The following is a 26,523-nucleotide window of genomic DNA, read 5'->3' as shown; positions in this document are numbered from 1 at the left end:
AGAGTGCTTCATCTTGCCAAGGACCAATCCCAGCATGGCATTGAGAAACACATTGAAAAATCGTGACAGACCACTCTGTGAGACCCCTCCAGCTCCTGCTATAACCCCTTGATAGCTCCCTGAGGCTAATAGGTGCAGGGAGCATTACACCTACACATGGGTGGTTATGCTATTGGTCCTGTGTGTTTTGCTGCAGTAGGGGTTGTAGAACACTTATCAGGTCAAGTATCCTGGCTGAGCTTAACCTGTACTTCTCATATATCTCCTCCTCTGTCTGGTCAAGAAGGGTAATGCGCACTCTAAAAATGTGCTCCTGTCTCCTCCTCCCTCTCCCCAAACCTGCCAGGATCCTCATTCTCCTCGCCACCACGTTGAGTGCAGCCATTGTGGAAAAGAGGCTGAGTCATTCAGGGCCTCTTTATATAGGTTGCACCTGTTAACCACCTGATTTCACTTCGTGGTAAATTGCACGAGTAAAAGGTAATTCTGCGAATATTCGCTATTTGCGATTTGTTGATGCATTGCATTGCGAGACGGAATTTGCGATACGCATTCTGCGATTTGCAAATTCAGATCGCAATTTGCGATTTGCCTTGTGTGATTCACAAATTCATTTAGCTGTTTGCAATTCACAGAGTGCGACCCGCAAATTCATGTTGGAGTTGCAAGGAATCGCTATTTTAGCGATTCCTTACATTTGCACTGCAAATGCATTTCATACATTGTGAAAGGCGATTTTGCATGCACAAACGGTGAAATTTACCAATTCGCATCCGTTTGTGAATCCAAAATCCTTTGATACATCTGGCCCAAAGAAAAGATACAACTGAAGCACAGATGAAAGTTAATTGGCTGCACAATAACCCACTTCATGGTCTTGTCCAATAGAAGCTTAGGTGCAACTTTTAGAACTTTCATATAGCAAAGGTTTAGGTCATGTAAGTCAGTTTTCTGTTTAACTTTCTGTTCAGTCAGATGCACTATGACAGTATGATAAATGTTATTGCTTCTGTTGGTTAAAACCATAACAATTTTGCCAAGTTACATGGTAAAAACTCTCTAAGAAAAAGAAGGAGGATTAGAGTTACAATACAAATCACATTAAAAACATTAGATGATTGTTGAAAATTTTAAGATTACAATTAATAAATCGTTAAAAGATACCTCTGTTAAAGTGGGGAAAGGAATGTTGTTAGAGGCTACTTGAGTAGCTTACAGTTTAGCTGGGGGAGGACAGATGCGTTACGTGTTTCAGGAACTTGACGAGGTTGCAGTTTAACTGGGGGTGATGTGGATTAAAGCAAGGTACAATGGCTCTCCTGCAAGACCTGATAGCTCTGTCAATGAACAGCCTCTTAATAAATCTCTTTCGGAGTTCTAGAAGGCCCAGGCATATGCAGATTATGGCCCTCATTACAACCCTTGTGGACGGTGTTAAAGCAGCGGTAATACCGCCAACAGGCCAGTGGAAAAAAAATTGAATCACGACCATGGCGGAACCGCCAACATAGACATCCACTTTAACACTCCGACCGCCACGGCGGTAGAAACAAACAACGTGGCGGTAACCGCCAACAGACAGGCAGAGGACAAAGTACCGCCCACTGTATTTCAACACGCCTATCCGCCACCTTTTCCGGGGCGGAACCAACGCTATCAAAAGCACGACGAAACAGTACACAGAAGGGAAACCACTCACCTCTCGACACCCAACAAGGAACCAGGACGCCATGGAGCCTGAGTTACACGTCCTGCCCATGCTGGTCTTCCTCCTGCTGTATCAGGAGCAGGACAGACGCCATCGACGACCACGGTGAGTACTGCACCTACAACACAGGGAAGAGGGGTAGGGAAAAGAGAGTGACACACACACGCAACACGCAATATCCCCACCCCCACCCTCACCCACAACACCATACACACAAATAGATGCCGCAACATTACATATACACCCCCTCACCCCCTGGTAGAACGCAAGGACACAATTAAATGATTGTAACAAGTGTAATAATGAAAAATCAGATAGTGAAAGTTCAAAAATCAGTATATATAAATATGTACACCAACTACACAAGTCCGGATAGTGTACCAATCATTGTCCGTGGACCAGTGGTCTCAAAATGCATGGGCGAAGCACACACAAGATACCTGACTCGAAACGGAGAGAACACTGTAGGGGGATCGGATCAAAAATAAACAGGCACCTCAGGGGGAAGAGTGGGGGGGGCACCTTAGCCGGATGAACGCACAACGCCACTGCTGCATGAGGGGGCTCCATGCCCATTGCTGCATCCTGGGGAGTACAAAGCCACAGTCTCTCAAGTTTTTCCAGTGGGTGGTTTGCCCACTGCTCAATCCTGGGGAGTGCAAAGCCACAGTCTCTTAAGTGGATGTCAGTCTCCACTGGTTCTGGAGGGGGCTTGGTGCCCAGAGTGCTTCATCCTGCCAAGGACTGATGTAGTGGATGTGATTCTCCACTGGTACTGGAGGGGGCTTGGTGCCCAAAGTGCTTCATCCTGCCAAGGACTGATGTAGTGGATGCTTTTCTCCACTGGTTCTTGAGGGAGATTGGTGCCCAGAGTGCTTCATCATGCCAAGGACTGATGTAGTGGATGTGATTCTCCACTGGTTCTGGAGGGGGCTTGGTGCCCAGAGTGCTCCACATGCAGTGTAGTTGGTCCCAGTACCTCACATGGGTGTGTGTGCCACAAGATTGCCTAGGAACAGGTAGCTTGATACGCCATGGAGGCAGAGACATACTCCACCCTGCTGCGGCTTCACCTTCCACCTGCAGGTGCAAACAGTGATGAGAGTCATGCCTCATGGAAGATGGGCAGGGTTCAGTAAGTCTCCTCAAGCCTCGAACGGCTGCCCACTGGGGATGGTAGCTATGCCAGCTGTGTTGCCACTGTCCGAGCATGTCGGGGGCTGGTGGTGGTGCTTGCGACAGTGTCTGTGGCGGCGGTGCTGGCAGTGGTGCATGTGTCAGCACCTGTTGAGGGACACAGCAGGACATCTCCTGCAGCCTCGGACGGCTGCCCACTGGGGAAGATGCTGGGGACTGTTGCAGAGGCTGCAGACTTGCAGGCGACGGTCCAGGTGGCGGTGCTGGTGGTGGTGCAGGTTGTTCGCCGCCGTACAGGTTGGTGTAGTCGTTGACAGAAGGGGTGACACTAGTCCCTCAGTCGGTGCCACAGTGCCCTGTCCTGACCTGCTCTTCGGCTTTTGTCCCTTCCCCAATTTGATGGCGGCCCAGGTGTCTTGCCATTGTACCCTTTTGTTTTGGAGGAGCCCTTAGTGTCTGGTAGGTGCGGCTTCTCCCTCTGGGATGTGGGCACCTTTTTCACCTTGGCAGGTGGCAGAATGTCCTTGGCCTCGCAAGGTGGCACACTGGCAGCCCTCATGGGTGGCGCACTCGATGACCCTGCAGTTGCTGGCACCACTGTGCCTGGGGATTTGGTGGATGAGGTGCTGGGACCTGGAAAGCCTTGCCCTAGGGGAAGGACGGTGGGGGTAGGTGTAGGGAAGAGGTCAATGTTATCCAGGAAAAGCTTCGTAGACACACTGGGATGGGAAGATGGAGGGGGTTTGGGATTGAAGGAAGAGGTAGTGGTTGTAGGAGGTGTACGTTTGCTGAATTTGGGTGAAGCTGCATGGGCCGGAGGCTGTTGTGAGGTGGATGGCTGTTGGGTGGGTGCGCGCCTGCGTTTGTGTACTTTGGGAGGAGGGCTCACAGACACACTGGGAGAGGTCACTGGAATATGTGCATGGTAGTGGAGTGGTGATTGCACGTGAGCAGTGTGCGCTGATGGGCGTGCTGGTGATGGAGGTAGTGCCTGAGGATGTAGTGCATGCAGGTGTGAGTGGAGATGAGACAGGGAGGGAAGAGGAGGTCGTGGAGGAGGGGGACACAGTGGAGGCAGTGGATGTTGCTGTGTCTGCAAGGGGATGGTGCTTGTGTGAGTGCTTGTGGGATGTGTGGTGCTTATATTTGCCATGTCCACTCTTGTGTGTTGATGAGTGTGCATGCTGGTCTGATGGTGTGCTTGGGATAGGCTGAGGTACAGGGGATTGGGTCAGGGTGGAGGAAGTTGGAGTGGGGAAGATGGACACAGGGACAATAGCTGCCATCAGTGCTGAGGCCAGAGCCTGAAATGCTGTCTCTTGGGCCGCCTGCCCAGAATGAATGCCCTCCAGGAATGCATTTGTTTTTTGCAAATGCCTCTCAACACCCTGGATGACATTCAAAATGGTAGATTGCCTAACAGTGAGGGATCTCAGGAGGTCAATAGCCTCCTCACTAGGGCAGCAGGGTTGACTGGGGCAGGGCCTGAGGTGCCTGGGGCGAAGGGGATTCCCACCCTCCTGGGTGAGCGGGCACGGGACACACACAGAGGGGCTGCTAGGAGGGCAGTGCTGGTGGGGGGTGGCGGCTGTACCTGTTGATGCGGTGGACACCGAGGTGCCCGCCACCGCAAGGGAGCTCCCATCAGAGGAGGAGTCGCTGTCGCTGGTGTAGGTTCCTGTCCCCGTCGTGGAGCTCCCCTCACCCTCCGTCCCACTGGTGGCTTCAGACTCCATTGCTTCACCTTCCAGGGCCGTGTGGGTTGCAGCTCCCTCCTGCTTTGGTGCCACTGCTCCTCCGCCAGATGATGCTATTGCAAGCAAGAACAGGGAGACAAAACAAAAAGGGGGAGAAGACAGAATAAACACATGTTCAGTGCATACAACACCACTACCGTTGGCAGACACAACACACAGGCAGCAGCCCTCTGCACTAAGCCATGCACTAACAGTTCCTAGCAAATTCACATGGCCATGGGGGACGAGGCCTAAGCCCAATTGCTGCACACCTGGAAGTCACAGGAGCCTGACTAGGTGTAGATGGCTATTACCAGTAGGGGGTTTGGGGTGCCACAGAGCCTGCCTAACAAGGGACCTAGCCTACCAAGTTTGCCCTGGCCCAGGGGAACCCACAGCCCACTTTGACCAACCAGACACCTCGTAAAGCGCACAGAGTCAGCTGAATTAGAGTGTACTCACCCCCTTGTGGCTGCTGTGATGCCCTCATGCTCCCATCCACCTCCGGATAGGCTACCGCCAGGATCTGGTACATCAGGGGGGTCATGGTGCGACAGGCACCCCTTCCACGTGTGGAGGCCATCTCCAGCTGGGACTCCGCTGTCTTCTTGCTCCAGCGGCGCAGGTCCTCCCATCTTTTACGGCAGTGGGTGCTCCGTCTATGGTACATCCCCAGGGTCCAGACGTCCTTGGCGATGGCACACCAAATACCCTTCTTCTGGTGGGCGGTGACCTAGAGGAAAAGTGGAGTAAAAATGGATGTTTCTAGCCCGTACATTTCATCTCACGCATTGCCAAACACCTCCCACCCTGGCCCAACCATACATACACACACAATCCTGACATGCTGGCCTGTCCCCCTCCCCACCCTCTTCCATCCACGACACTCCACACACTCATGTGCCATCCACCATGGTCACAGCATACTCACCTGTTTGTCTGGAGGACCCTATCCACCAGTTTCTCCACCTCCTCCGAAGAGAAGGCAGGGCCCTTTCCCCAGACACTGTAGCCGTCGTCACTTCCAGACACAGGTCACAGCAGCACTTGCAGTGTAGGTCCTCTCCTGTTGAAGGTCAGATATCAAGTGAAGGAACAGTAAGAAAATGGCAGCCACGTCTATGGCGGTGCGTGCTGTCACCGCCGGCATATATCGTCATTGGCTCCTGGGACCCATAGGGCCCAATGTTAACCATTGCTGAATTGCACCGCGGTCTTCGACTGCCCACCGCGACGGTGTACAACGCCAGCACACTTACCTCATTTCCCCTTGTCCCACCTTACAGGTCAGGCAGCCACCATTTCAGGGGGCCACATGGCATGGAAAAAAACTGCGTCACACCTATAAAGGCCTGGAATACAGACAGATACAGGCACATTGCGATTTTCCAACGTTTTACCAAATGACACATTGTGATACCTAAGTGTTGGATGACCCTCTGCTCGCTGTTCTCCTCCATAGGGCACGTCTACTGCGGCAGGTGATGAGATGGCTGCATCCTCCGGTGTACAGACCCCTGGTGGACCTGTCGACAATGGAAGAGAGACACATCATTCTCACATACAGACTTGATCGTGCAACAATCCTGGAACTGTGTGCCCATTTGGAGCCAGACCTGATTTCAGCTTTCCACCATCCCACAGGAATCCCCCCTCTAGTGCAGGTTCTGTCTGTACTCCATTTCCTGGCCAGTGGGTCTTTTCAAACAACAGTGGCCATGGCATCAGAGATGTCCCAGCCAATGTTCTCTAACGTGTTGTCCAGAGTGTTATCTGCCCTGTTGAAACACATGCGCAGCTACATCGTTTTCCCTCAGGTGGAGGATTTGCCCACAGTGAAAGGTGATTTTTATACCCTGGGATATATCCTCAATTTCATTGGTTCCATTGATGGTACACATGTGGCATTTGTCCCACCCCCCCCCCGCAGGAATGAACAGGTGTACAGAAACCGGAAAAGCTACCATTCCATGAATGTGCAGATGGTGTTTATGGCAGACCCGTACATCTCCCATGTGAATGGCAAGTATCCTGGCTCTGTGCATGACACTTACATTTTGAGGAATAGCAGCATATCTTATGTGATGGGGCATCTCCTGAGGCACCGTGTGAGGCTAATAGGTGAGCCCAGGTCCCAACACAGTTGACATAGGTGTCAGGGTATGGGGTTGTCCCCAAGGGTGAGTGTATGTCTGACAGGTATCCCTCGAATATTTGCAGGTGACTCTGGTTACCCCAACCTGTCATGGCTACTGACCCCAGTGAGGATTCCCAGGACAAGTGCAGAGGAATGCTACAATGAGGCACATGGGCGAACTAGGAGGATTATAGAACACACCTTCGGCCTCCTGAAGGCCAGATTCCGGTGCCTCCATCTTACAGGTGGCTCCCTATACTACTCACCGAAGAAGGCGTGCCAGATAATCGTGGCCTGCTGTATGTTGCACAACCTGGCTTTGCGACGTCAGGTGCCTTTTCTGCAGGAGGATGGCCCAGATGGTGGTCTTGTGGCAGCTGTGGAGCCTGTGGACAGTGAAGAAGAGGAGGCAGAAGAAGAAGATGTCGACAACCGAAACAACATCATCATGCAATACTTACAGTGAGACACAGGTAAGAAGATGTAACTGCTTCCCACATCTCATACTATTGTTGGAGCTAGCATACATCTGTCATTTTCACTCAGTGTATGGACCCTGGCTTGTTACTTTGCCTTTCCATTTCACACATCTGGGTCCCACTTTGTGCCCTCTGCTATGTTTACTGCTGGCCAACAGCTGTGTTACATTGGTATGTGATCAGGTACATTGACATTGCTATATTCCAGAGGTTTTGAAATTACACATTAGTGAAAGCACAGACAGACTCCAGATTGTTTTGTGATTCAAGTGTGTTTATTTCTATGCAAATAAGTGGAGGGGGTGTGAAGTGGGCTGGGGTGATGGTGGAGGAATGTCCATGGCAGAGTCCAGTCTATTTGTTTCACAGGTGCATTGTCCAATGGGCCATAGGAAGTGGAGCAATGGCAGTTTAAGGTGGACAGGGTGACAAAGTGGGACAAAAGGGTGATATTCAGGGGGGTCTTATTTCCTGGCGGGGGTCTTGGCAATGTTCTCTGTCTGGTTCCTGGATCTCAGGGACCGTTTGCGGGGTGGTTCTCCTTCTCCAGGGGGTGGGGTGCTGTTGGCCTGTTGTTCCTGTGGCAGTGCCTCCTGTTCACTAGCGCCGGTGGGCGTGGAGTGCTGTTCATCGTCCAGGCTGATGTCAGGGGCCCGTTGGTGTGCCACTGTGTCCCTCCTGGTGTTGACAAGGTCTGCCAGCACCCCTGTAATGGTGACCAGGGTGGTGTTGATGGACTTCAAGTCCTCCCTGATCCCCAGGTAGTGTTCCTCCTGAAGCCGCTGGGTCTCCCGAAACTTGGCCAGTACCGTGCCCATGGTCTCCTGGGAATGTTGGTAAGCTCCCATGATGTTGGAGAGTGCCCAGTGGAGAGTGGGTTCCCTGGGCCTGTCTTCCCTCTGTCACACAGCAGTCCTCCCAGCTTCCCTGTTATCCTGTGCCTCTGTCCCCTGAACCATGTGCCTACTGCCACTGCCCCCAGGTCCATGATTGTCCTGTGCTAGTGGGTTTGCCTGGGTTCCCTGTAGTGATGGACACACTGCTGATTGACTTGTCCTGGGAACAGAGGGATGGGCCTGCTGAGTGGGTGCTGTGGTGGTGTTTCCTGAGGGGGGAGGTTCAGTGGTGGTTTGTGACTGTGTCAGGGGAACCGACTGTCCCGAGGTCCCTGATGGGCCGGGCTGGTCATCTTGATCCAGGCATACAGAGCTGCTTTCATCACTGTGGGCCTCTTCTGTGGGGGACTGGATATGTCTGGCACCTCCTGTCCGGTGACGTTGGGTAGGGGTCCTGTTGGGGTGTGAATGCATAATGATAGTATCTGTGTGTGCCATCTGGTGCAATGGCTGAGTTAACCTCTACTCCTGTGCTTGCATTATTGCCGTGGCCCTTGTGTGATTGGTGATTTTGGGGCATGAGTGAGTCTCTGTACTAGACATGCTTTGATGATGGGTGTCTATGCATTGGTGTTACATGCAGGGCTTGATTTTGGGATGTGTGGGCTGTGGTAGTGGGGTATCTTTGGGGTGATGGGTGTGAGGGTGGGAGTATGTGATGGCATGCAAGTGGGGTGGGGGGGATAAAGTAGTAAAGATTTGCCTTACCAGAGTCCAGTCCTCCTGCTATTCCTGCGTGGCCCTCAGGATGCAGTATTGCCAAGACTTGCTCCTCCCATGTTGTAAGTTGTGGGGGAGGAGGTGGGGCTGCTGCACCTGTGATTCGGGTAGAGCCACAGCTATTCGGATGATTTCCTCCACCATGACCTTGAGCTCCTCCTCAGAGAACCTGGGGTGTCTTTGAGGTGCCATGATGTGGTGTGGGTGATGTGTGAGGGGATGTGTTGGTGTGTGTTCTTTGAGGTGCGTGAATGTTGTGTAAGTGATGGTGTTGTGTGTCTGTGGATGCTGGTGTTGTTTTAGGTAGTGTATCTCTCTGGCGTGGTTTCAAAATTTTGGTTGTAATGGTTTGTGGGTGATGTTGGTGTGTGCTTTATATTGGATTGGGTGTGTGGGTGTGGTGTGTGTATGTGTGTCAGGTGTGTGTATTTTGAATTATCCAATGTGGGGGTCTTTTGTAAATGTGTGTGTATTTTGAGCGCAGCGGTGTGTACCACCACTGGATTATCGCGGTTGAAAGACCGTTGCGTTGATTCGTTTGTCGTGATACTGTAGTGGTATTCCTGTTGGCATGACAGTGTAGGTTTGGCCTTTGGTGTGGCGGACTTGTGTGCATGGGTGTCTGTATTGTGGCGGATTCAGAGCTGTGAGTGGTAATACCTGTAGCGGAATTCCGCAGCTGCAATGGTATGTTGGCGGTCTTCTGCACGGCTGAAAACGGGATTTATCGCCAGGGTTGTAATGAGGGCCTATATGTTTTAGGTCTTCCTTCTGGCAAGCACATTGCCTGCACTGCTGTGAGGTAATGTTCTTCCAGGAAGGGGTGTTGGCCAGGGTTGGCAGGTTGCCTAGTCGCATTGTCATAAGATTAGGTTTTAGGTGTGCTGCAAATGTTGTAAAGAGGTAGGCAGCCAGTTCAAGTTTGGCGTAGTATTTTATGATCATCCATGCGTGTGCCTGGGAGTAAATGTGGCTTTGTTCTCTATAAATGAAAGGATTTCCTCTGGAAAAAGCATTATATGGCTGAGCAGCCTCCCACAAATCCTTAAGTTGTAAATCGACGATTGAGGATAGGAGGTACTTATGGAAGGCTGAGTGCTGGTCATGTTCCAGGGCCTGCCGGAGGGCCTAGTTCAGACTGTCTGCAGAATGACTGATTTTATACCAGGTTTTAACTGCCTCAGCTCTTGCGGCTAGGTCTTGCCAAACAAGTCCAAATTCGAGGCAGAGCTGTCTGGTGATTTGGAATTTGGTAGTTTGAGGACTCGCCTGAATACTTTGAGCTGTGCTTTATCTATCAGGGGCACTTCTTGACTCTGTATCGCCACTCTTGTATAGGTTAGGGTGGGAAGCAGTTTGGATGAAATGCCTCTTAGCAGTGGACGAAGTGACAATCCATGTAGTCGTTTAGCCAGTAAGGAGAAGGTGTAGATTAGTGCTGGAACTCTTTCCATGATGTATTTCCTCTGTTGGCGAAAGGAGCCCTGGGTGTCTAAAATTACTCCAAGATACTTGTAGTACGGCACCAACTCTAGTAAGACATTACTTAAGGCCGCCCTAGATTTGGGGGTGGCTTTTCAGCCAACACGCATAATTTTAGATTTTGCGACGTTGATTTCCTGCTGGTTGGAATGGATGAAGTCTGCAAGGATGTTTTTGTAGCCCTACTTTGGTACAGATGCGCAATACCAAGTCATACACATAAAGTAGATGTGTCAGTGAGAAAGCTCCCAGGCGGAGAGGGAGGGAGTTTATGTTACCAGCGTCCAAAGCTGGAGTCAGATCAGCCATGAATAGATTGAACAGGTGTGGGGCGAGTACGCAGCCTTGTTTCAGGCCAAGGGTTGTGGGTATTTTTTATTGCATTGAGGAGGGAGGCCAGTAGGCGCCATTGCTTTAGCTTGCTCCAGAGTAAGTATCTGTTCACACGGTCATAGGCGGTCCTGAAGTCAATGAAACCAAGATGTAGTTTCCTGTGCCGCCATTTGTTCTGTTCTATCAGGAGGGAGGTAACTAGGATGTTTGTTGTAGTACCCATTCCTTTTCTGAAGCCTGTTTGGTTGATTGGGATAATTTTATGTTTTTCAGACCATGTCGTTAATTCAGCTAGGAGCAGGGAGGCATAGTTCTTTGCCTCATCGTCAATGAGGGCAATTAACCTATAGTCGCCTGGATTGTCTCTATTGCTACCCTTGAAAATTGGGTTGATTATAGAGCCTCGCCAACTCTCAGACATGCCTCCTCCTAAGCTTGCTTCCTGGTATAAGTGGGTTAGCACTTCAGACCAGAAGACTACTTCCTCCATAAAGATAGCTTGTGGAAGGCCATTTGGCCCAGGTGCTCCTTCCAGAAGGGCTTTTAGGAGTCCTCGATGTGTTATGTCGATCAACTGAATGAGGCTGGTCATTAACCCATCGACCAATGAAATGTTTCCCATGGTAGGGGGCAGTGCTGGCAGTTGTGGGGTGTTTCCACGGGGTTGGGCTTTGCTGTGAAGATTGTATGAAGGTGACTCACCCAGGTTTTTCCCGGGATGCTAGAGTTGTTGGTTGAATACCCTCGCGTGTTTAGGTCATTGATAATACCCCAGAATTCCATGTTTTTTTTCCTTTTGCAGCATGTGTTACTTTTAGCCAGTGGAAGTTCATTTGTTCAGCCTTCTCTTTACGTAGTTGTCTTTTGTACTCTTTCTTTGAGTTCTTCAGTTGTTCCCAGAGTAGCCGGTTGCCTGGGTGGGCCTTCAGTAGTCTTGCAAGCTTCCTTTGAGCTTTTTTAAATACTTGGGCTTGTTTTGAGAAGCGGGCAGGGTGAAGTCGGCGAAATGGCACGGATGGTTTGTGCTGAAAGTGCTGGTCAGTATTTTCACTCGGAAGTCCTCCCAAGCATCCACTATGTGTTTGTGGGTTTTGAGGCTCTCCCACATCTGTAGTTTTGCAGCTAAAGATATGGCTCCTATTGTGGCAGATGACCAACGTAGTCTCTTCAAGCTTGTTGACTCTGTTTGCCCTATTTGTGTCAGGACAGGTTCGTGGACAGGTAAAGAGGACCTTAAGGTCAATATTTGGTACAAGTGATCACTGGAAGTGGTGTATTCTATTTGAAATTGCTGAACCAAAGCGATCAGAGGTAACGTGAGTAAGGGTGTAGACTAGGATGGACCAGGAGGGGGGCCGTGAAAGGTGTAACTTGGTGGAGAGTCAACAGCGAATCTCCTGTTTAATACCCAAAGTTTGAGATATTCTAGTGATGGCGCCAGTTGTGCTCCCTGCTGGTCAAAACGAGTGAAGGTTGATGACATCTGCGTTGGGACTTTTCAGTTGGAGTTGTCAGTGCTTAGTATTTCGTCTGCCTCTTGAGCCTTAAATAAGTTTAAATTGAAGTCTCCTGTCATGATGATGTCCCAGTCGGGGTGGGACTGGTGCTAGTACCTGATGATGGCAGTTGAGCTGGTTATTGTAGCACGTTTGCGAGCAGAGACAGGGTGAACATAGGTGTTAATTAGTAACACCGGAGGGATACCATAGGAGTTCCATTTGCTGAGTTTGAGCACTTTTGCAGTATTTGCATTCATGTGGCAGCACTTCTATATCCATTTTCAGGGTTAATGAGAGGTAGACTGCTAGGTCACCATTTGGTCTCCCGTGCAGCTTGTGCTTGACTGCATTTATTTGGAAGGACCTGAAACCCGATAATGGGAGGACCTGTTGTGACCAGGTTTCCTGAAGTGCGATTATGTCCATATTATGCCAGGCTATTGGTGGGGAGCCTGTATCCAGCAATGACTGAGCGTTTGCTATGTTCCAGGATAGCAGTTTTAGGTGTTTTCTGAACTGAACCTGCCTCTGATGGGTGTGCTTCTCATGCGAGGCGATGGGTTATGATGGCTGCTGGCAGCCGCTCACAACTGGCTCTGATGCGTGAATTTTGGATGTGAGTCTGGTGGGTGCATTGATTACCAGAGGGGGAGAAGGAGGCTCTGAGAGCACCTCTCAGGGTCGTTGTTGAAAGTTTGACCACTGCTGTGGAAGTGCTAGTGCTCAGAGGCGGGCATGTAGCTGGTGGTGGCCTTGTCATAGAGATCCCCCAGGGCTTGAAGGGGAGGCGAACATCAGGATGTGATCTGCTATTTCTGTTGTTTCCCAGTTTGTTAGGGTAGCTCCTGCTTGGTTGTTGTCCTTGTCAGGTTGGAATTCTACAGATATTAGATCCGCGGAGGACAGGGTGCTGAGCTCTAGGACTGCTTTTAGTAGCCTCATGATGTTCCCTCAGTTCAGGATGTCATGGTTCCCTTTGGAGGTGTAGTGAAGTAGGAATCGCAAGTTGAGGGGGAGTTCATCTTTCATTGCTAGCTGTGATTATCATGGCGATGTGTTGTGTGCAAGTACCGTGCTGGGGGTTCCGTGGCATGTGGGAGAGTATGGGCAGGGTGTGGAGCCTTCTGAGTTGCGTGCGCTGTTAAAATTTCATGGAGCTCGAGATGGCAGGTTTTGAGTCTGATGGGGAGCTGTGGCTATGTGCATGAGTGGCCCTCGTCTTAATGGGGTAGCTGGTTTTACCACAACTGAGCGGCCATGGGGGCCTGTGTGTACTGTCAGCCTGATTTTTGAAGGGAGGACAGATGCTTGTTTAACTGTGTTAGTTCTTTGGGCATCTAGTTTGGCAGTTCGGTGGCTTGGGCCAGGTGTGTGGCCTGGAGCCAATGGATTTGGGGTTTTTGGTCTAGCGTGAGTTTGCCACTCGCATGTCCTCGCCAGGGGAGTAGGCTGTGTGGTATTGTTATAGGTGTATTGCTTCGCACCTGGTTGGTGGTTAGGGGTAAAGTCTGATGCTGCCACAATTCTTGACCCAGCTGTAGGCTGCCGATGGTTGGATACTGTTGGGGAGGATGGGCTGAGTGAGAGCGTGAGGAGGGTCAAGCCCTTTTACTATGAGGAGAGGGGGTTCTGGTCCTATGATTTGAGGATGTGGCTTGTGATTCAGGAAGTGCGGCCCGGGGTAGGAAGTGGGATGTCAATAGTTTTTAATCCATTTGCAGGCCTGTTAAACCCCACTCTTGGGGCTTGTTCTTGTTCTTTATTTGGGTTGTTTTGGAGAGGGCAGTGTCTTCTACCATAGAGGATGGCAGGGATGAATCTGCCTGAACGGAGAGGCTTCTGTGGTCTGGTGTACTGGTGTTTTTGTCTGCCATCTTGGGGACTGCGTTGGTAGATTGTTTATCAAATAGTGGGAATATTTTTTTGCATGTCCCGTTGTTATGGTCAAATTGCTTCTTCCTGGCTTTTCTTAAGTGTTTACGTTGTCTTTTTGTTAGTTTTTGGTGTGCTGTTTCATAGCTGGGCCAGGTAAGCCCTTCTAGTGCTGCTGCCCTAAGGGATAGCTCAGAGAGAAGGTTGGTCTGAGCAGTGGTCTCGGCGTGATCACAGATCAGCTCGTGTTGGCTAGGGGTCACACCCAGTTTTAGGATGTGGCTTGCAGTAGGGGGTGACAGTGTTGCTTCTTAATTCCTGGCTGGTTGCAACAATGTTAGTATGTTCGACAAAATATCTGGAAGTACAACAAGTTTGTCAATGATTGGTCCGCAGGCATAATGCTCTCGGTTCGGTGTAGGGCCTGCTGCTGGTTGCGCTATTAGAGAGGTGATAGTATCCATTTTCTGGTTTATTCCCACAATTTGCTCACCAGTTAGGTTCATAATGTTGATCTGTGTATCCAGTTTGTCTAACTGAAAGTTTGGAGCTTCAATAGATGATTGTAAGGCTGCGAGTAGACAGTCCCACCTCAACGGGGTGGTTGGCTATTGTTTATCTACTTGATCAATTGTCCGTGTTGAGGCTTTTCAACCATATAGGAGAAGAGGTTTGCTGAAGCATTGGATGGTCTGGGTCATTGCTGTCTTATCATGGTGTGCTCTGCGTTAGGTGGTAATTTGTGGGGAACGGTGTATTGATGGGTGACGACGTGTGACTAGCCGAAGAGTTTTCCAGCGTGTGATCCCCTTTGGTTCATACAGGGGATGATGGAAAACATCTTGAATTCATGTGTGCTGTGACATTGAAGCACCGATCTGTGAGTGGTGTTAGGTGGTGCATGGCCTCCCAGGTGGATTGGGGAGTTGGCATCCTCGATGTGGATGGTTTTGACTTGGAATGCCTGTAGCAATTCAGCATTGTTTGAGAGGGAGAGAGAGCGGGACCAAAGTTTGTCTGTGTGCATGCTGAGCACAGGCTGCTTTACTGAGTTTACCACTGTAGGGCTGATGACTACGGAGGTCTGTGCCAGGGCGTGAGTTGAGGAGAGTAGATGAAGGTTGCCATTTGTTGTTGCGGAGGACCGGTGGATCTGGGCTACCATTTCTATAGTTTTTGCAAAAACAGAGGTGCCGTGATTGAGTGGGGTGAGTTTTAGGTCTTGTTTAGCTGCTATTGATTTTGTAGGTTTCAACGGAGACACTATCATTTGATATGGGGTGAGCACACCACTTATTTCTAGTACAGAGCTCCTCCTGATTGGAATAATGGGGCTGGGAATGGCAGAGGCATTGTCTGAAATTGTATATATTGCAGCCATTGGGTCCTTCAGGAAAGGGAACAGTTCTGATGTTGGCGCCTACGGGGGTTTCAACTCAGTGGTGTTGTTCACTGGTGATCCCTCACTAAGCACAGGGGGCTTCTTCTCAGGCATGTTTACAGTTAGCGGCTGGTTCTTACCAGATCGCATGGCTCGACTCTTGGGTTCAACTGGGAGGCTTTTGGGGTTGTTTGAAAAAGTGGAATTGGAAGAGGAGGAGAGTCATGGGGGGAGCCCCCAGTCACAAGCTGCACCAAGACCTGACTTGGCCGCTTCTGTTGCCAGGGGCTCAACCTACGTATGGGGGACCTAAAGCCACCCAGACCCTCCTGCGTCACCTGCGTCACCTTCGACTGTGGCCTCCAAGATCCATTGCTTCTGCTCAGTAAAGTACTCAGCAGGTAGGTGCTTGGTGGGGCTAGGTAGTAAAGTCAGATTTGTACGGCCTACCCAAATACTGCTGCTGTGGTTGTGGTCTCAGCTTCCAGTTGGTCTGGGCTGTTCCTGCACCGCCTCGCCTCCCTGGCATCCTCTTTACCCTTCGAGGGGGTGGGAGGGCACAAGTGTACTGGGCCTGGCTGGGACTGACACTGGTGAAGACTGATGAGATCAGTGGGGGCCAGAAGGCCAAGCGGGGTCAGTGTTGAGCCAAGGTCTGAGGGCCCGGGCTGTTGCCAGATACTACTATGGTAGTGGTGGGGGGGACCTTTATGTTCCTGGCAGCACCTAGTGCCGCCTCTCCTCCCCATCCCCACCTTACCGGAACCCTTGTTGGTGGGAGGGTGGAGGTTGGGAGGGGCACAAGCACACTGGTACTGGGGTACTAGTGTGTCTTCTGAGCTTCCCTAAAGTTGCCCAAGAGTGCCTAGGGTTGGATCTTGCTCCAGGTGCACTGGCACGTCCTGTGAGCTTCTCAGCTTCCGGTTGGTCTGGGCTGTTCCAGCGCTGCCTCGCCTCCCTGGCTCCCCCTTTGCCTGCCTGCCAGGGCAGTGGGAGGGCATGAGCGTGCTGGGGCTGGGGATGGCTGGCTCTGAAGAAGGCCAGTGAAATAAGTGGGGGCCAAGCAAGCCAGCAGGGTCAGAGTTGAACCAATGTCCAGAAGTCCAAGTACATAGCCAGGAAGGTGCTAGGTAAGTATGCTGTCTGGTGTAGTTAGGGTTGGTTAAAGGGGGGAGTGGGGAAGGACTGAGGGAGCACAGCAGGACTGCAGGGGTGTGCTGATGTGTTGGCAGGCACCAGCCGGGAACAGTCAGTCAGGCAGGCAGGCGCACCCTTGCTCACTAGTGGGAGTTTTGGGTGGACTGTGGTGGGCTGGGGGAGGGACAATCTGCCTCAATCCCCCCCGCCATGGCACACCCCGACTGACCTCAACTCTCCCCCATCGTCCCGGGCCGACCCCCATGTGTCCTGCAGGAGACCGCTGACCAGAGACTGGAAGGCGGGCTGGAAGTAGGCCGAGCCAAGGTGCCGGGGCCAGGGACCCGGGCCGTCCAAACTCAACCCCAAACTCTGTCAGCTCCAGCCACCCTCCTGCCCGGCTGCTCCGACGATTAGTGCTGGCTATTCCCCTTCCTGCCGACATGTCGCTGAGTGTTTTCCCGTGCGGCATCGTCAGCATTCTCGGTCCCACACAGAATGATTTCACTTGGTGCTTTCCAGCGGACGGGTAGTTAACCGTGTTTGGAGAGACAGTAGTTGTGGAAGTGACCCCAGAGTAAGATGCTCAGCGGGACTTGCTGACAATGCCAAATGAGTTACTGACTTTGATTCGGTCAGATGGTGTTCAGCTCGTGTCTATGATTCTAACAGTTTAGATACTTTAGGCCCAACATTATTGAACTGTTTTCCCTTTCATGTTCTTGATACTGATCTCTGAAGACCTGCAGTTCCTGTGCTCTACTGATAAAGAATCTGCAAGCTACTGTCTCGTATAGGAGAAGTATAAATCAATGTGCATTTATTTTTCCTTTGCACATTTTTTTCCCTTTCGAAAATCCAACTGCATGTTTTTGGTTGGCGCCATAGTTAGATGTTTTCCAAATTAATGTTTGTCTTATTTTTATTTTTGTATGAAGCCCACACATGCTTTTCAAATTAGAATAATATCTAGGGATGCCTGATCCAAAATGTGATTGCCTATTAATTGATTGTGATTAATTCATCTGCATAAACTAAATGTATACTGTTTCTATTTTTCACTTAATGTTGTTATACTGTATTGTTCTTTTGAAGTGTTTAATGGTAAATGCTTTGGCATGTTTGAGATTCTTTAGACGTTTTGTACAATGTGTGGTTTCTGTATTTCTATAATTTGGTCCTGAGCATTATTTACATGACCATAGCATTGTCAATTTAAGGGTAATAAATGATTAAACTTTACCAAATTGGTGTGGTGATTCATGGCCACATATGTCATGATGTGTTTAAATTACTGACTCTGCATTGAATATATTGAAAATGTGATGTTATATTTGGTAATTATTGGTTCACATTGTCTGATTGAATGATCTCATACTCATGTCTGAGTCCAAAGACTTGCATTGACCTCTGAGTATGGCAGATTTCACTGCCCTTTTACGTGTCACCTTATCATAAGAATACAAAATAATCTAAGGTCACACTCCAAAAAACATTGGTAGCAAAGGAGGATTGTTTTGTCTCAATAGGAGGGAACAATCCAGTGCTTTTGTCTCAATAGGAGAGAATCATCCTGACTTTGAGAGATTTGGTTTTGCCAGTGTTTTTTGAAAAACCTGATTTTTGGAAATTTGGTTTTAACAATGCTTGTTTAGATGACATCTTGAATGTTCCCAGTGTTCCTAGTGTTGTTGGACTCCTGAGTAGTGTTTGGGCTTGCAATGTTTTGGCAAATTACAGGTGAATTGTGATGTTTGAGAAAAATAGGGAGTTAGCATACTCCAATGTAGTTTGAGTAGGGAGTTTGCTGCTCCAAAGGTTGAGAGTAGGGAAGTCATCATACTTCAAATGAGTGTGGCACTTTGTGCTCAGAAATTGCCCACATGGTTGTTGATGTAGGGATCCTGCATCGTTCTAAGGCTACGGAGTATTATACAAGTGTAGGATACCATTGGTCGTTGTTGTTTACTTGTCAGCCGTTGATATAGTTGTTCCTAGAATGTATGATAAGGTAGTGTTAGTTTGGAAGATACTTTTGGATGCCTGAGCACACAAGGCACATCTGGTATTAGTCAAGGGTGAAATTTGCAGGTTGAATTTTACTTGTGCATGAGAGAACGCTAAAGGCGGATGAGTAGTTGTTAGAGCAAAAAGATGCAGTTGAAATATCTGTAAAGCTTCAGAAGTGATTGAGCCCCTACCTGTAGTAAGCAGGCAAGTTGGTTTGTTGATTTTTCTTTGGTGCTCGTTATAGTTTGCATTTATTTTTTTGTTTGAATTGGATTTGAAGGACGAGCCGCAAGGCTTTGTCAGCTGCTGTGTGAGTGAGTGTGACATCACTGGGTCCATGCTGGAATAGGGTGGTTAGTGAAAAGGAGCCATGAACGGATTGGTGGACAACTATGAACAGCTATTAGTCAGGAGTAGCAAGCAAAAAGGATTTGGGGATTGAAATACTTCCTGTTTTGAATTTAATTTGTAGTTTTGAGTCCAATTAAAGGTAAAAATGAAGTTTTTCAAAGCATTAAAAAGTGCGACACAAAGAGAATCTTTAATTCCAGTCAGAATAGGAGAAATTAGTCCACCAGAAGGTACCCTGCATACATAGTAATTGAAGACAAAGGTCCTCAGCATGTATTTGGTTAAAACAATGGTGCAACATAACATAGAAGGAAGGAAGCTTAGCGTTCCCTGCTCATGGAAGTTTTAATGTGAGAATTTTAGAGAATTTGAGACGAATACCTTATGAATTAAATTACCCTCTGAGACTAGCACAATTTGAAACTTTAGCTATTTGGGTGTTACTGGCCAGGCAACAAGAGAAATTCATATTTGAGAGATGAATGAGAAAAGTTGAAAAAACGTTGGTAGAGGAAAGATGGGACAGTGAGCAAAAGGTTTGGGGAGCCGGAACCTTACATGGTATTGGAATGTATCCTGCAATTACACAAGAGAAAGAGGACAGTGTCAGACCAAAGACAAATAAAAAGAATAAGGATACTGAAGAAACAGAGTCAAGGTCAGATGAAACTAAGAAATCATTGACTTATGATAGTCACTCAGATGATGATGAATTTATAACAGGTTTGTTGATAAATCGTCCACGTCCATATGCAACACAAGAGGTAAGTCCAGGTACTAGTATTAGTGAAGTGTACCTCCAGTTGTGGTAATACAAAGTCAGGTACAGGGTGCAACTAATGTTCCTGATATTACAGTTACTCAGACTCCTGTGATTCAAACTGTAGCTCAGCCTGAAGTTTATTCTACAATTCCTATTGTTAGTTCTACATTGAGTATTACAGTACTGGTGGCACCACATATTGTTAAAAATCCAGTGATAGCTCAGGTGGAGTCCACACCTAATAATTTGGTGTCTCCGGTGAAAATTATTAGTCAAGCCAGATCAGACCAAGGAATACCCTAGTAACAATATTGCAATTGAGTTCCTCAATACTTACAGGTCAGAGTTCCTGAGTAATTTACTGAGAAATCAGAATACTCCATAAAGTCCAGAAGCATTAACAGTTCCTGTCACTATTGATCCAGTTGTTCCATTGTATACAAAGGGAAATAATGAGAGCAATGTGCAGAATCTTTTAAACACAAATGAAGAAATGGAGAACCTTAATGCTATTACAGTAGTTATGTCTCCAACTAATCAGACTTTTGACAAAACAGGTCTGCTTATAGACTTAACATCTTCCAGGACTTCACAAAATTTAGATTTCAATTCTGATGATACCTGAAAGAGTAATGGATCTGCCATGTAATACTCCAAAATGTGTACCCAATGTGAATAGTAATGTTTCCTTACAAGGCTTGACAGCTCAACGATTAACAGAATGGTTGGAAGGAATGAGTGAAGGGAAAACAGTTGCTGAAGGGGAAAGAAAACTGAACTCGGCAAGATTAAAATTATAATTTAACAAAATGATTGAGTAAACACTTCAATTAACTAGAATTATCTCATATAATGAAGATGAGTTACGCTTCATAAGTAAAAATGTCACAAACAGAGCAGGGCTGGCACATCAGAAATTATCAGAACAGTCATAGAAATATGGAGTAGATATTAAGAAATCAAAACCATTGAAAAAGAGTTACAAAATAGAATTTGATTAAAAAGATATTGAGAACATGAGGTCACCTGGAATGAAAATTCACATTAAAGAACTAACTCAAAGTATTAAAAGATAGGGAGCATTAGATAAATGGGAAGGTAGATGGGTAAAGAAAAGGGCTCATAAGACATGAGAGTCTATGTCTTCGAACTCTACTGACACACAGCAGACTGGTTGTCCAGTTAAAATATTACCAATGGGAGAAATTCCTGGAGGGAATTATATTCATGTCCCTTGGAGCAGGAGTGATATTTTGTCATTCACAAATGATTAACCAAAACTGAGAGAGAAACCAGTTGAATTATATCAGCAGACAGACAGGTTTGTGAAGCTAGCAATATGCCCATGGGAACATTTAAATACTCTTTTAGAAACAGTAGTCCCAGCTAATTTATGGATTGAATGCAAAAAGATTGTTGACTGGCTGACAAGAGAGCCTCCACGAGATCCAGTTACAGGTGCACCATCTCCTAAAGCAATGAAAAGCTTTTACAAAGTGATTGCATTTTTGAAACTGAGAATTTCCCCTAAACGTATTGATTGACAGAGAATTGATAGGACAGCACAATAAGCAAAAGAGTTGGTACATGCATATTATGAAGGATTGTTGCAGGCATTTAAATATTACAGTGGTAGAACCTAAAGACATGATTCATTTCGTGTTCAGGTTTGTTGAAAGGTTGAGCCCTGAAGTTGGTAACATGACTAAGAGTCATTTGATTTGCTGGCAAGCAAAAATGATTGATGAAGTATTGCAGCTTACTAAATATTGCAGAGACAAAATTGAGATGAAGCAGAAGAGATTGAAAGAAAAGGCAATGGTGATGCAGATCAAAGCAGCACAGTTATGGATGAGGGGATTTTTTCTACAGCAACAGGGAAATATGCAAGTGATTCAGAATCAGGGACAGGGGAGAGGCAGAGGACGTGCTGTGTTGGAAGCAGAAAGAGAACTCGTGTTGGTGTTAACTTGAATACTAATGTTAAATCTGGTGATATGCAGACAGTGAAGAAGATGTTACTTTGTCACACTTGTGGGGGTCTTGGACACTGAAAGCTGGAGTGTCCTATGATGGTGCAGGAAGGCGTTGCAGAGTTGAATGAAAATAATATTTTTCTGAATTTGAGAGGACCGAGGATCATAATTTAAATGTACAGAACATGAATAGTCAAATGCAGATTTCACAACAAATGAAAATTCCCCATCAACAGATGCAAGTGCCACATTTTCAAGTACCGCAACAACAGCAAATGCAATCGCAAATAAAACTGATGACACAGCAGCAACAAATGCAAACAGCCCAAGCTCCAATGGCACAGCAGCAGGTTGTGGTCCCTTAGCAGAACACAGGTCAAAATTTAAGCCCAAACAGTCAGTTAATACAGCAGTTCCAGTTTACACAATGAGGATGAATTAAGTGATGAAATTGTGAGTGAGAGTTCGGATGAAGAAGAATGTGTGTTAGCAGCTTTATTAGAGGTAGATCAGAGTGGTCCCTATGTAAATGGAACAGTCATGAGTCATGAAGTTTCATTTCTGGTTGACACAGGAGCTGTACGCTCTACTGTCAGAACCGCAGAAGTTCTCAACATGGCACTTTCTGGGAAAACAGTACAAGTTGTAGGAGTAGTCATTCAGTTCCTGACAAATCCAATTACTAAACCGATTCCTGTTCAAATTGGTACTTTGAGGGCTTGCACAGATTTGTAGTTTGTGACTCACATCCTGTAATCCTTCTGGGATGAGATTTATTGTGCAAAACAAGATGTTTGATTACGTGCACAAATGATGGAATTGCCATTCAAACAAATTGCAATGATGAGGAATTTTCAGTCAACCAATTGACTGTAATCCAGTTAATCAAGGATTCACATTGATTACTTTATATCTTGCATCTACAGTACAGAATCTGCCAACTGATTTACAAGATACAGTTAGTTTGAAAGTTTGGGATCTTTCTGGGAAAGATATTGGTCTAATTAAAGGAGTGGAACAAGTCCAAATAACAGTAAAACCCAATGCAGTGTTCCCAAAAAACAAACTCCTCTGTATCATATGGCACCAGATGTAATTGAAGGAGTTACTCCTGTAATTTCCAATTTTGTCAAGTAGGGAGTTTTGAAAGTGCTGAACAGCTGATGTAATTCACCTATTATGGGTTTACGAAAACCAAGAGGAAATTTCTAATTTTTCCGGAATTGCAAAAGATTGATGATATTGTGGTCAAATGTTGTTCAGTGATACACAATCCTGCAGTGATTTTGTTCCAAATTCCATGTGATGCAGAATGGTTTCACAAGCATTTTTCTCAGTGCCTCTACATGAGGATAGCCAGTTTCTTTTATTTTTCAAATTCTGCACTCATGTATATTCCTGATGTTGGATCCCACAAGGTTTTTCAGAATTCCCATCAACAGTCAATCAAGTGTTGAAAAGAATTTGGAATCATTGGAAATGCCATTTCAATCAACATCGGTTCAGTACATTGATGACCTACTGGTAGCTTCAAAGACACGAGAGGCATGCAGGCAGGATACTACTGCCTTGTTGAATTATCTGGGTGAAAATGGACATAAAGGGGCAGATCTAAGAAACGTTGCAGTGCCACTTTTCTTGCACCCTTTAGCGCCACCATGTATGCACCGTATTTAAAAATGGCACACAAAATGGTGCAAAGAAATCTTTTAGATTTCGTTGCGCCATTTGTTTGGGCCCCTATAGCAGGGGAATGCTCCCCTTGCATACATTATGGTACATTGCACCACTTTGTACATCTGGTGCAGCAATTTTGGCCTCGTTGGGCCATATTAGCTTAAAAAAAAATGACACTAATGTGTCGCGATAAGGCACTAGGGGCTCTTAAATCAGCCCGGAAGTGTCTCCAGCAAAATTACAGTACCGTCAAAAAGAGGTGAAGTGCTTGGGACATCAAATAGAAAAAGGGGCAAGGAATCTGCCCAGAGAAAGGCTTACAGCTATTTTGCAAATTAATCCTGTTACCCAAAGAGATGTCAGGATGTTTTGGGGAATCTTGAGATACTGTCACCAATGGGTTCCCAATTTTTCTACTATTTCAAAGCAATTGCAGAGTCTGACCCATAAAGTCATTACTGATCCAGTCCCGTCGGATGAAGCTTGCATGAAAGCTTTTACTGAGTTGAGAGAGAGTCTGGCAGAGCACCAGCTCTAGGAATGCCTCACTACATGAAACCATTTTCACTAGTTTGTCATGAAGGTGATTTTTGTGCTCTTTCTGTCCTAACAGAGGTACATGGTGGCGTAATGTGTCCTGTAGCATATTTTTCTGCTACATCGGATCTGATTGCTGCCGCTTTACCAGGCTGCCTTAAACAAGTTGGAGTGAGCCTTTAACTGTTATAGTCCCTCACTCGGTTGAGGTCTTGCTTACCCGGACCAAGACTCAATATTTGACAAATGCTCAGTATACTTGCTATGAATTGTTGATTTTTGGTACCCCAAATGTAACCCTCAAGAGATGCACTGTACTTATTCCTGCTACTTTGTTGCCAATAGACAGTGCTGAAATTGAAATGTAAAAGAAAAGGGACATGACTGCCTAGAGGTCACTGAACTGAGCAGCAAACCCAGACCTGATATTCAGGATACTCCTTTAGAGAAAAATGGTCAAATAATTTTTGTTGGTGGTTCTTGTCTATGAGACAATGTGGGAACATTGAAATCTGGATATACTGTGTGCACCATTACTGGTATACTTGAAGCATTATAGCTTCAATGAGTATGTTCTGTACATGTGACTAAATTGGTGGCTCTTACTAGAGCATGCTGTATTTCTGCACAGCTTAAAATTATGATTTTTACAGGCAGCTAAAATGGATGTAGTGCTGTCCATGACTTTTGGCAGTAGTGGTCACAGCAAGATTTTATGACCTCTTCTGGCAAACCAATAAGGAATGGTGACAGAATTCATGATTTCTTGCAAGCTTACAAATGCCTGAGATATTTGCAGTAGTGAAATGTAATGCTCACCAGAGGTTAAACAATTTTATCTCCATGGGAAACTCCAATGCACATCAAATTGCTAGACTTTGTGCACTTAACTGTGTCAGTTTCACTGAAGAATGGAAAAATGTTAACATGACAAATGCCGATGAGCCAAGTCAAAGTTTCCTATTGACAGTTGGGAAGAAATAAAGAAACTCCAGGATGACGTTTCAGATGATGAAAAGAAAATCTGGGTAGAATTGTGTTGCATTTAAAGAGAAATTGATGAAATTTGGGTTTCAAATGAAGAAAAGATGGTTTGGCCAAACTGTCTACTGATGCAAATGCAAGATATTGTCATGGTCAAACACACATTGGCAAAGATGCAATGATTCAAGCACTTAAGCAATCTTGGTTCAATCCAAAGTTCAGAGAGGTTGCAGGAGCAATTTTCCACAGATACATTACATGTCAACAAATGAATTTGGGAAGGAGAACTGTTATGAATTTGAGTCACATTTGAAGAGCAGGTGGTCCATTTAACAAAATGCAGATGGATTTCATTGAGATGCCTGTGTGTGGTGGTTTGAAAGATGTGTTGGTGATTGTCTGTATACACTGGATTGAATCCTATCCTACGCATAGAAATGATAGCCTCACAGTAGCAAAGCTGTTACTTAGGGATTTGATTCCTAGATTTGTTTTCCTGTCCCTTTAGAATCAGACAGAGGAAGTCACTTTGTTAGTATTGTGATTATATTACTATGTTCAGCCTTACACATTCAGTAGACGCTGCACTGCAGCTACCACCCTGAAGCTTCTGGATTAGTAGAGCAAATGAATCTGAAAGCTTGACTAGCAATAATGTGTGCCTCTACTAGTCTAAAATGGCCTGATGCTTTACCTTTGGCACTAGTGAGCATGCAAAGTATGCCTGACAGAAAGACTGGACTCTCCCCGCATTAAATCTTGATGGGCATAACAATGAGATTGCCAGCTTTTCCTGCAAATGCACTTGTAAACATAACAGATGACTTGGTGTTGGATTACTACAAAGGTCTAGCTGATGTGGTTCACTCTTTGTCTCATCAGATTGAAGCTACAGTCGTCCCACCTTTCCATAACCAACATCACAGGCTAGCGATTGGGTGGTGATCGAGAAGCACGTGCAGATGACTTGCTTGGAGCCTAGGTGGAAGGGACGTACCTGATTACTCTGCTAACAATGACTGCTGTTACGTGTGCTGAAATACTGAACTGGATTCATGCCAGCCACACTCATAAACTGCCATATCCTTTAGATGATGAAAATCCAGTATTACTGAGAGCACCAGCAGAAGTTGCACAGTCTCAAGAAGAGCAAGTCACCAAAGCAGAGCAAGAGACTATAGAAGTAAGGACAGTGCAAACTGGTGAAGATCCAGGTACTCCTCTGAGAGATGAAATAGAGGACAATCCTGATACTCCTCTAGCAGCAGCATCACAAGTGAATCTACAGGAGAGTCTGACTCAAAGGCCTCTCCCAGAAGCAGATCATTTGGAAAACCAGTTGAAACAGATCACTTTTCTGAAGTAGCCAAAAGTGGAGTTGAGTTGAATCAAAGCCATGCAGATTTGACTCCATCTGAAGTGGCTAATGGTACAGGTGAATCAAGTCTAATCTCTGCTGAACCAAGAAGAATTGTAAGTTCCTTTTAGCCATCACTGTCTAGAAAAGCTGTAAATGAAGATAAGTGGCCTACTCTACATATAACTGAAAATGTTCCTGATGTGTTGTCAAGAATAAATGAAGAAGAAGAAACAACAGGAGAAGCAGATCTGAGAGAAGGAGAAAGAAGTGTAAATCGAAGATCAAAGAGGATATGAGTTGCAAGCCAAAAGTACTCAGGTCCTGAACGGGCGTACCTTGCAGCAGATG

At 46.8% G+C, this 26,523-nt stretch overlaps 1 protein-coding gene across 1 annotated transcript in view; it reads left to right on the top strand.

The window, feature by feature from the left end:
- LOC138293934 (myb-related transcription factor, partner of profilin-like) overlaps positions 1–26,181 on the top strand; it is a 31,896-nt gene extending 5,715 nt beyond the window's left edge. Inside the window, exon 2 of the mRNA XM_069233211.1 lies at positions 25,907–26,181. Coding sequence (XP_069089312.1) covers positions 25,907–26,181 — 275 coding nt within the window. The remainder of the gene's footprint in view (positions 1–25,906) is intronic.
- Positions 26,182–26,523: the final 342 nt, after the last annotated feature.

The sequence above is a fragment of the Pleurodeles waltl genome, chromosome 4_2 (genome assembly GCF_031143425.1).
Source record: "Pleurodeles waltl isolate 20211129_DDA chromosome 4_2, aPleWal1.hap1.20221129, whole genome shotgun sequence".
Lineage (NCBI taxonomy): Eukaryota > Metazoa > Chordata > Amphibia > Caudata > Salamandridae > Pleurodeles > Pleurodeles waltl.
The sequence above is the reverse complement of the archived record's forward strand: the minus strand, read 5'-3'. Positions and strand labels throughout refer to the sequence as shown.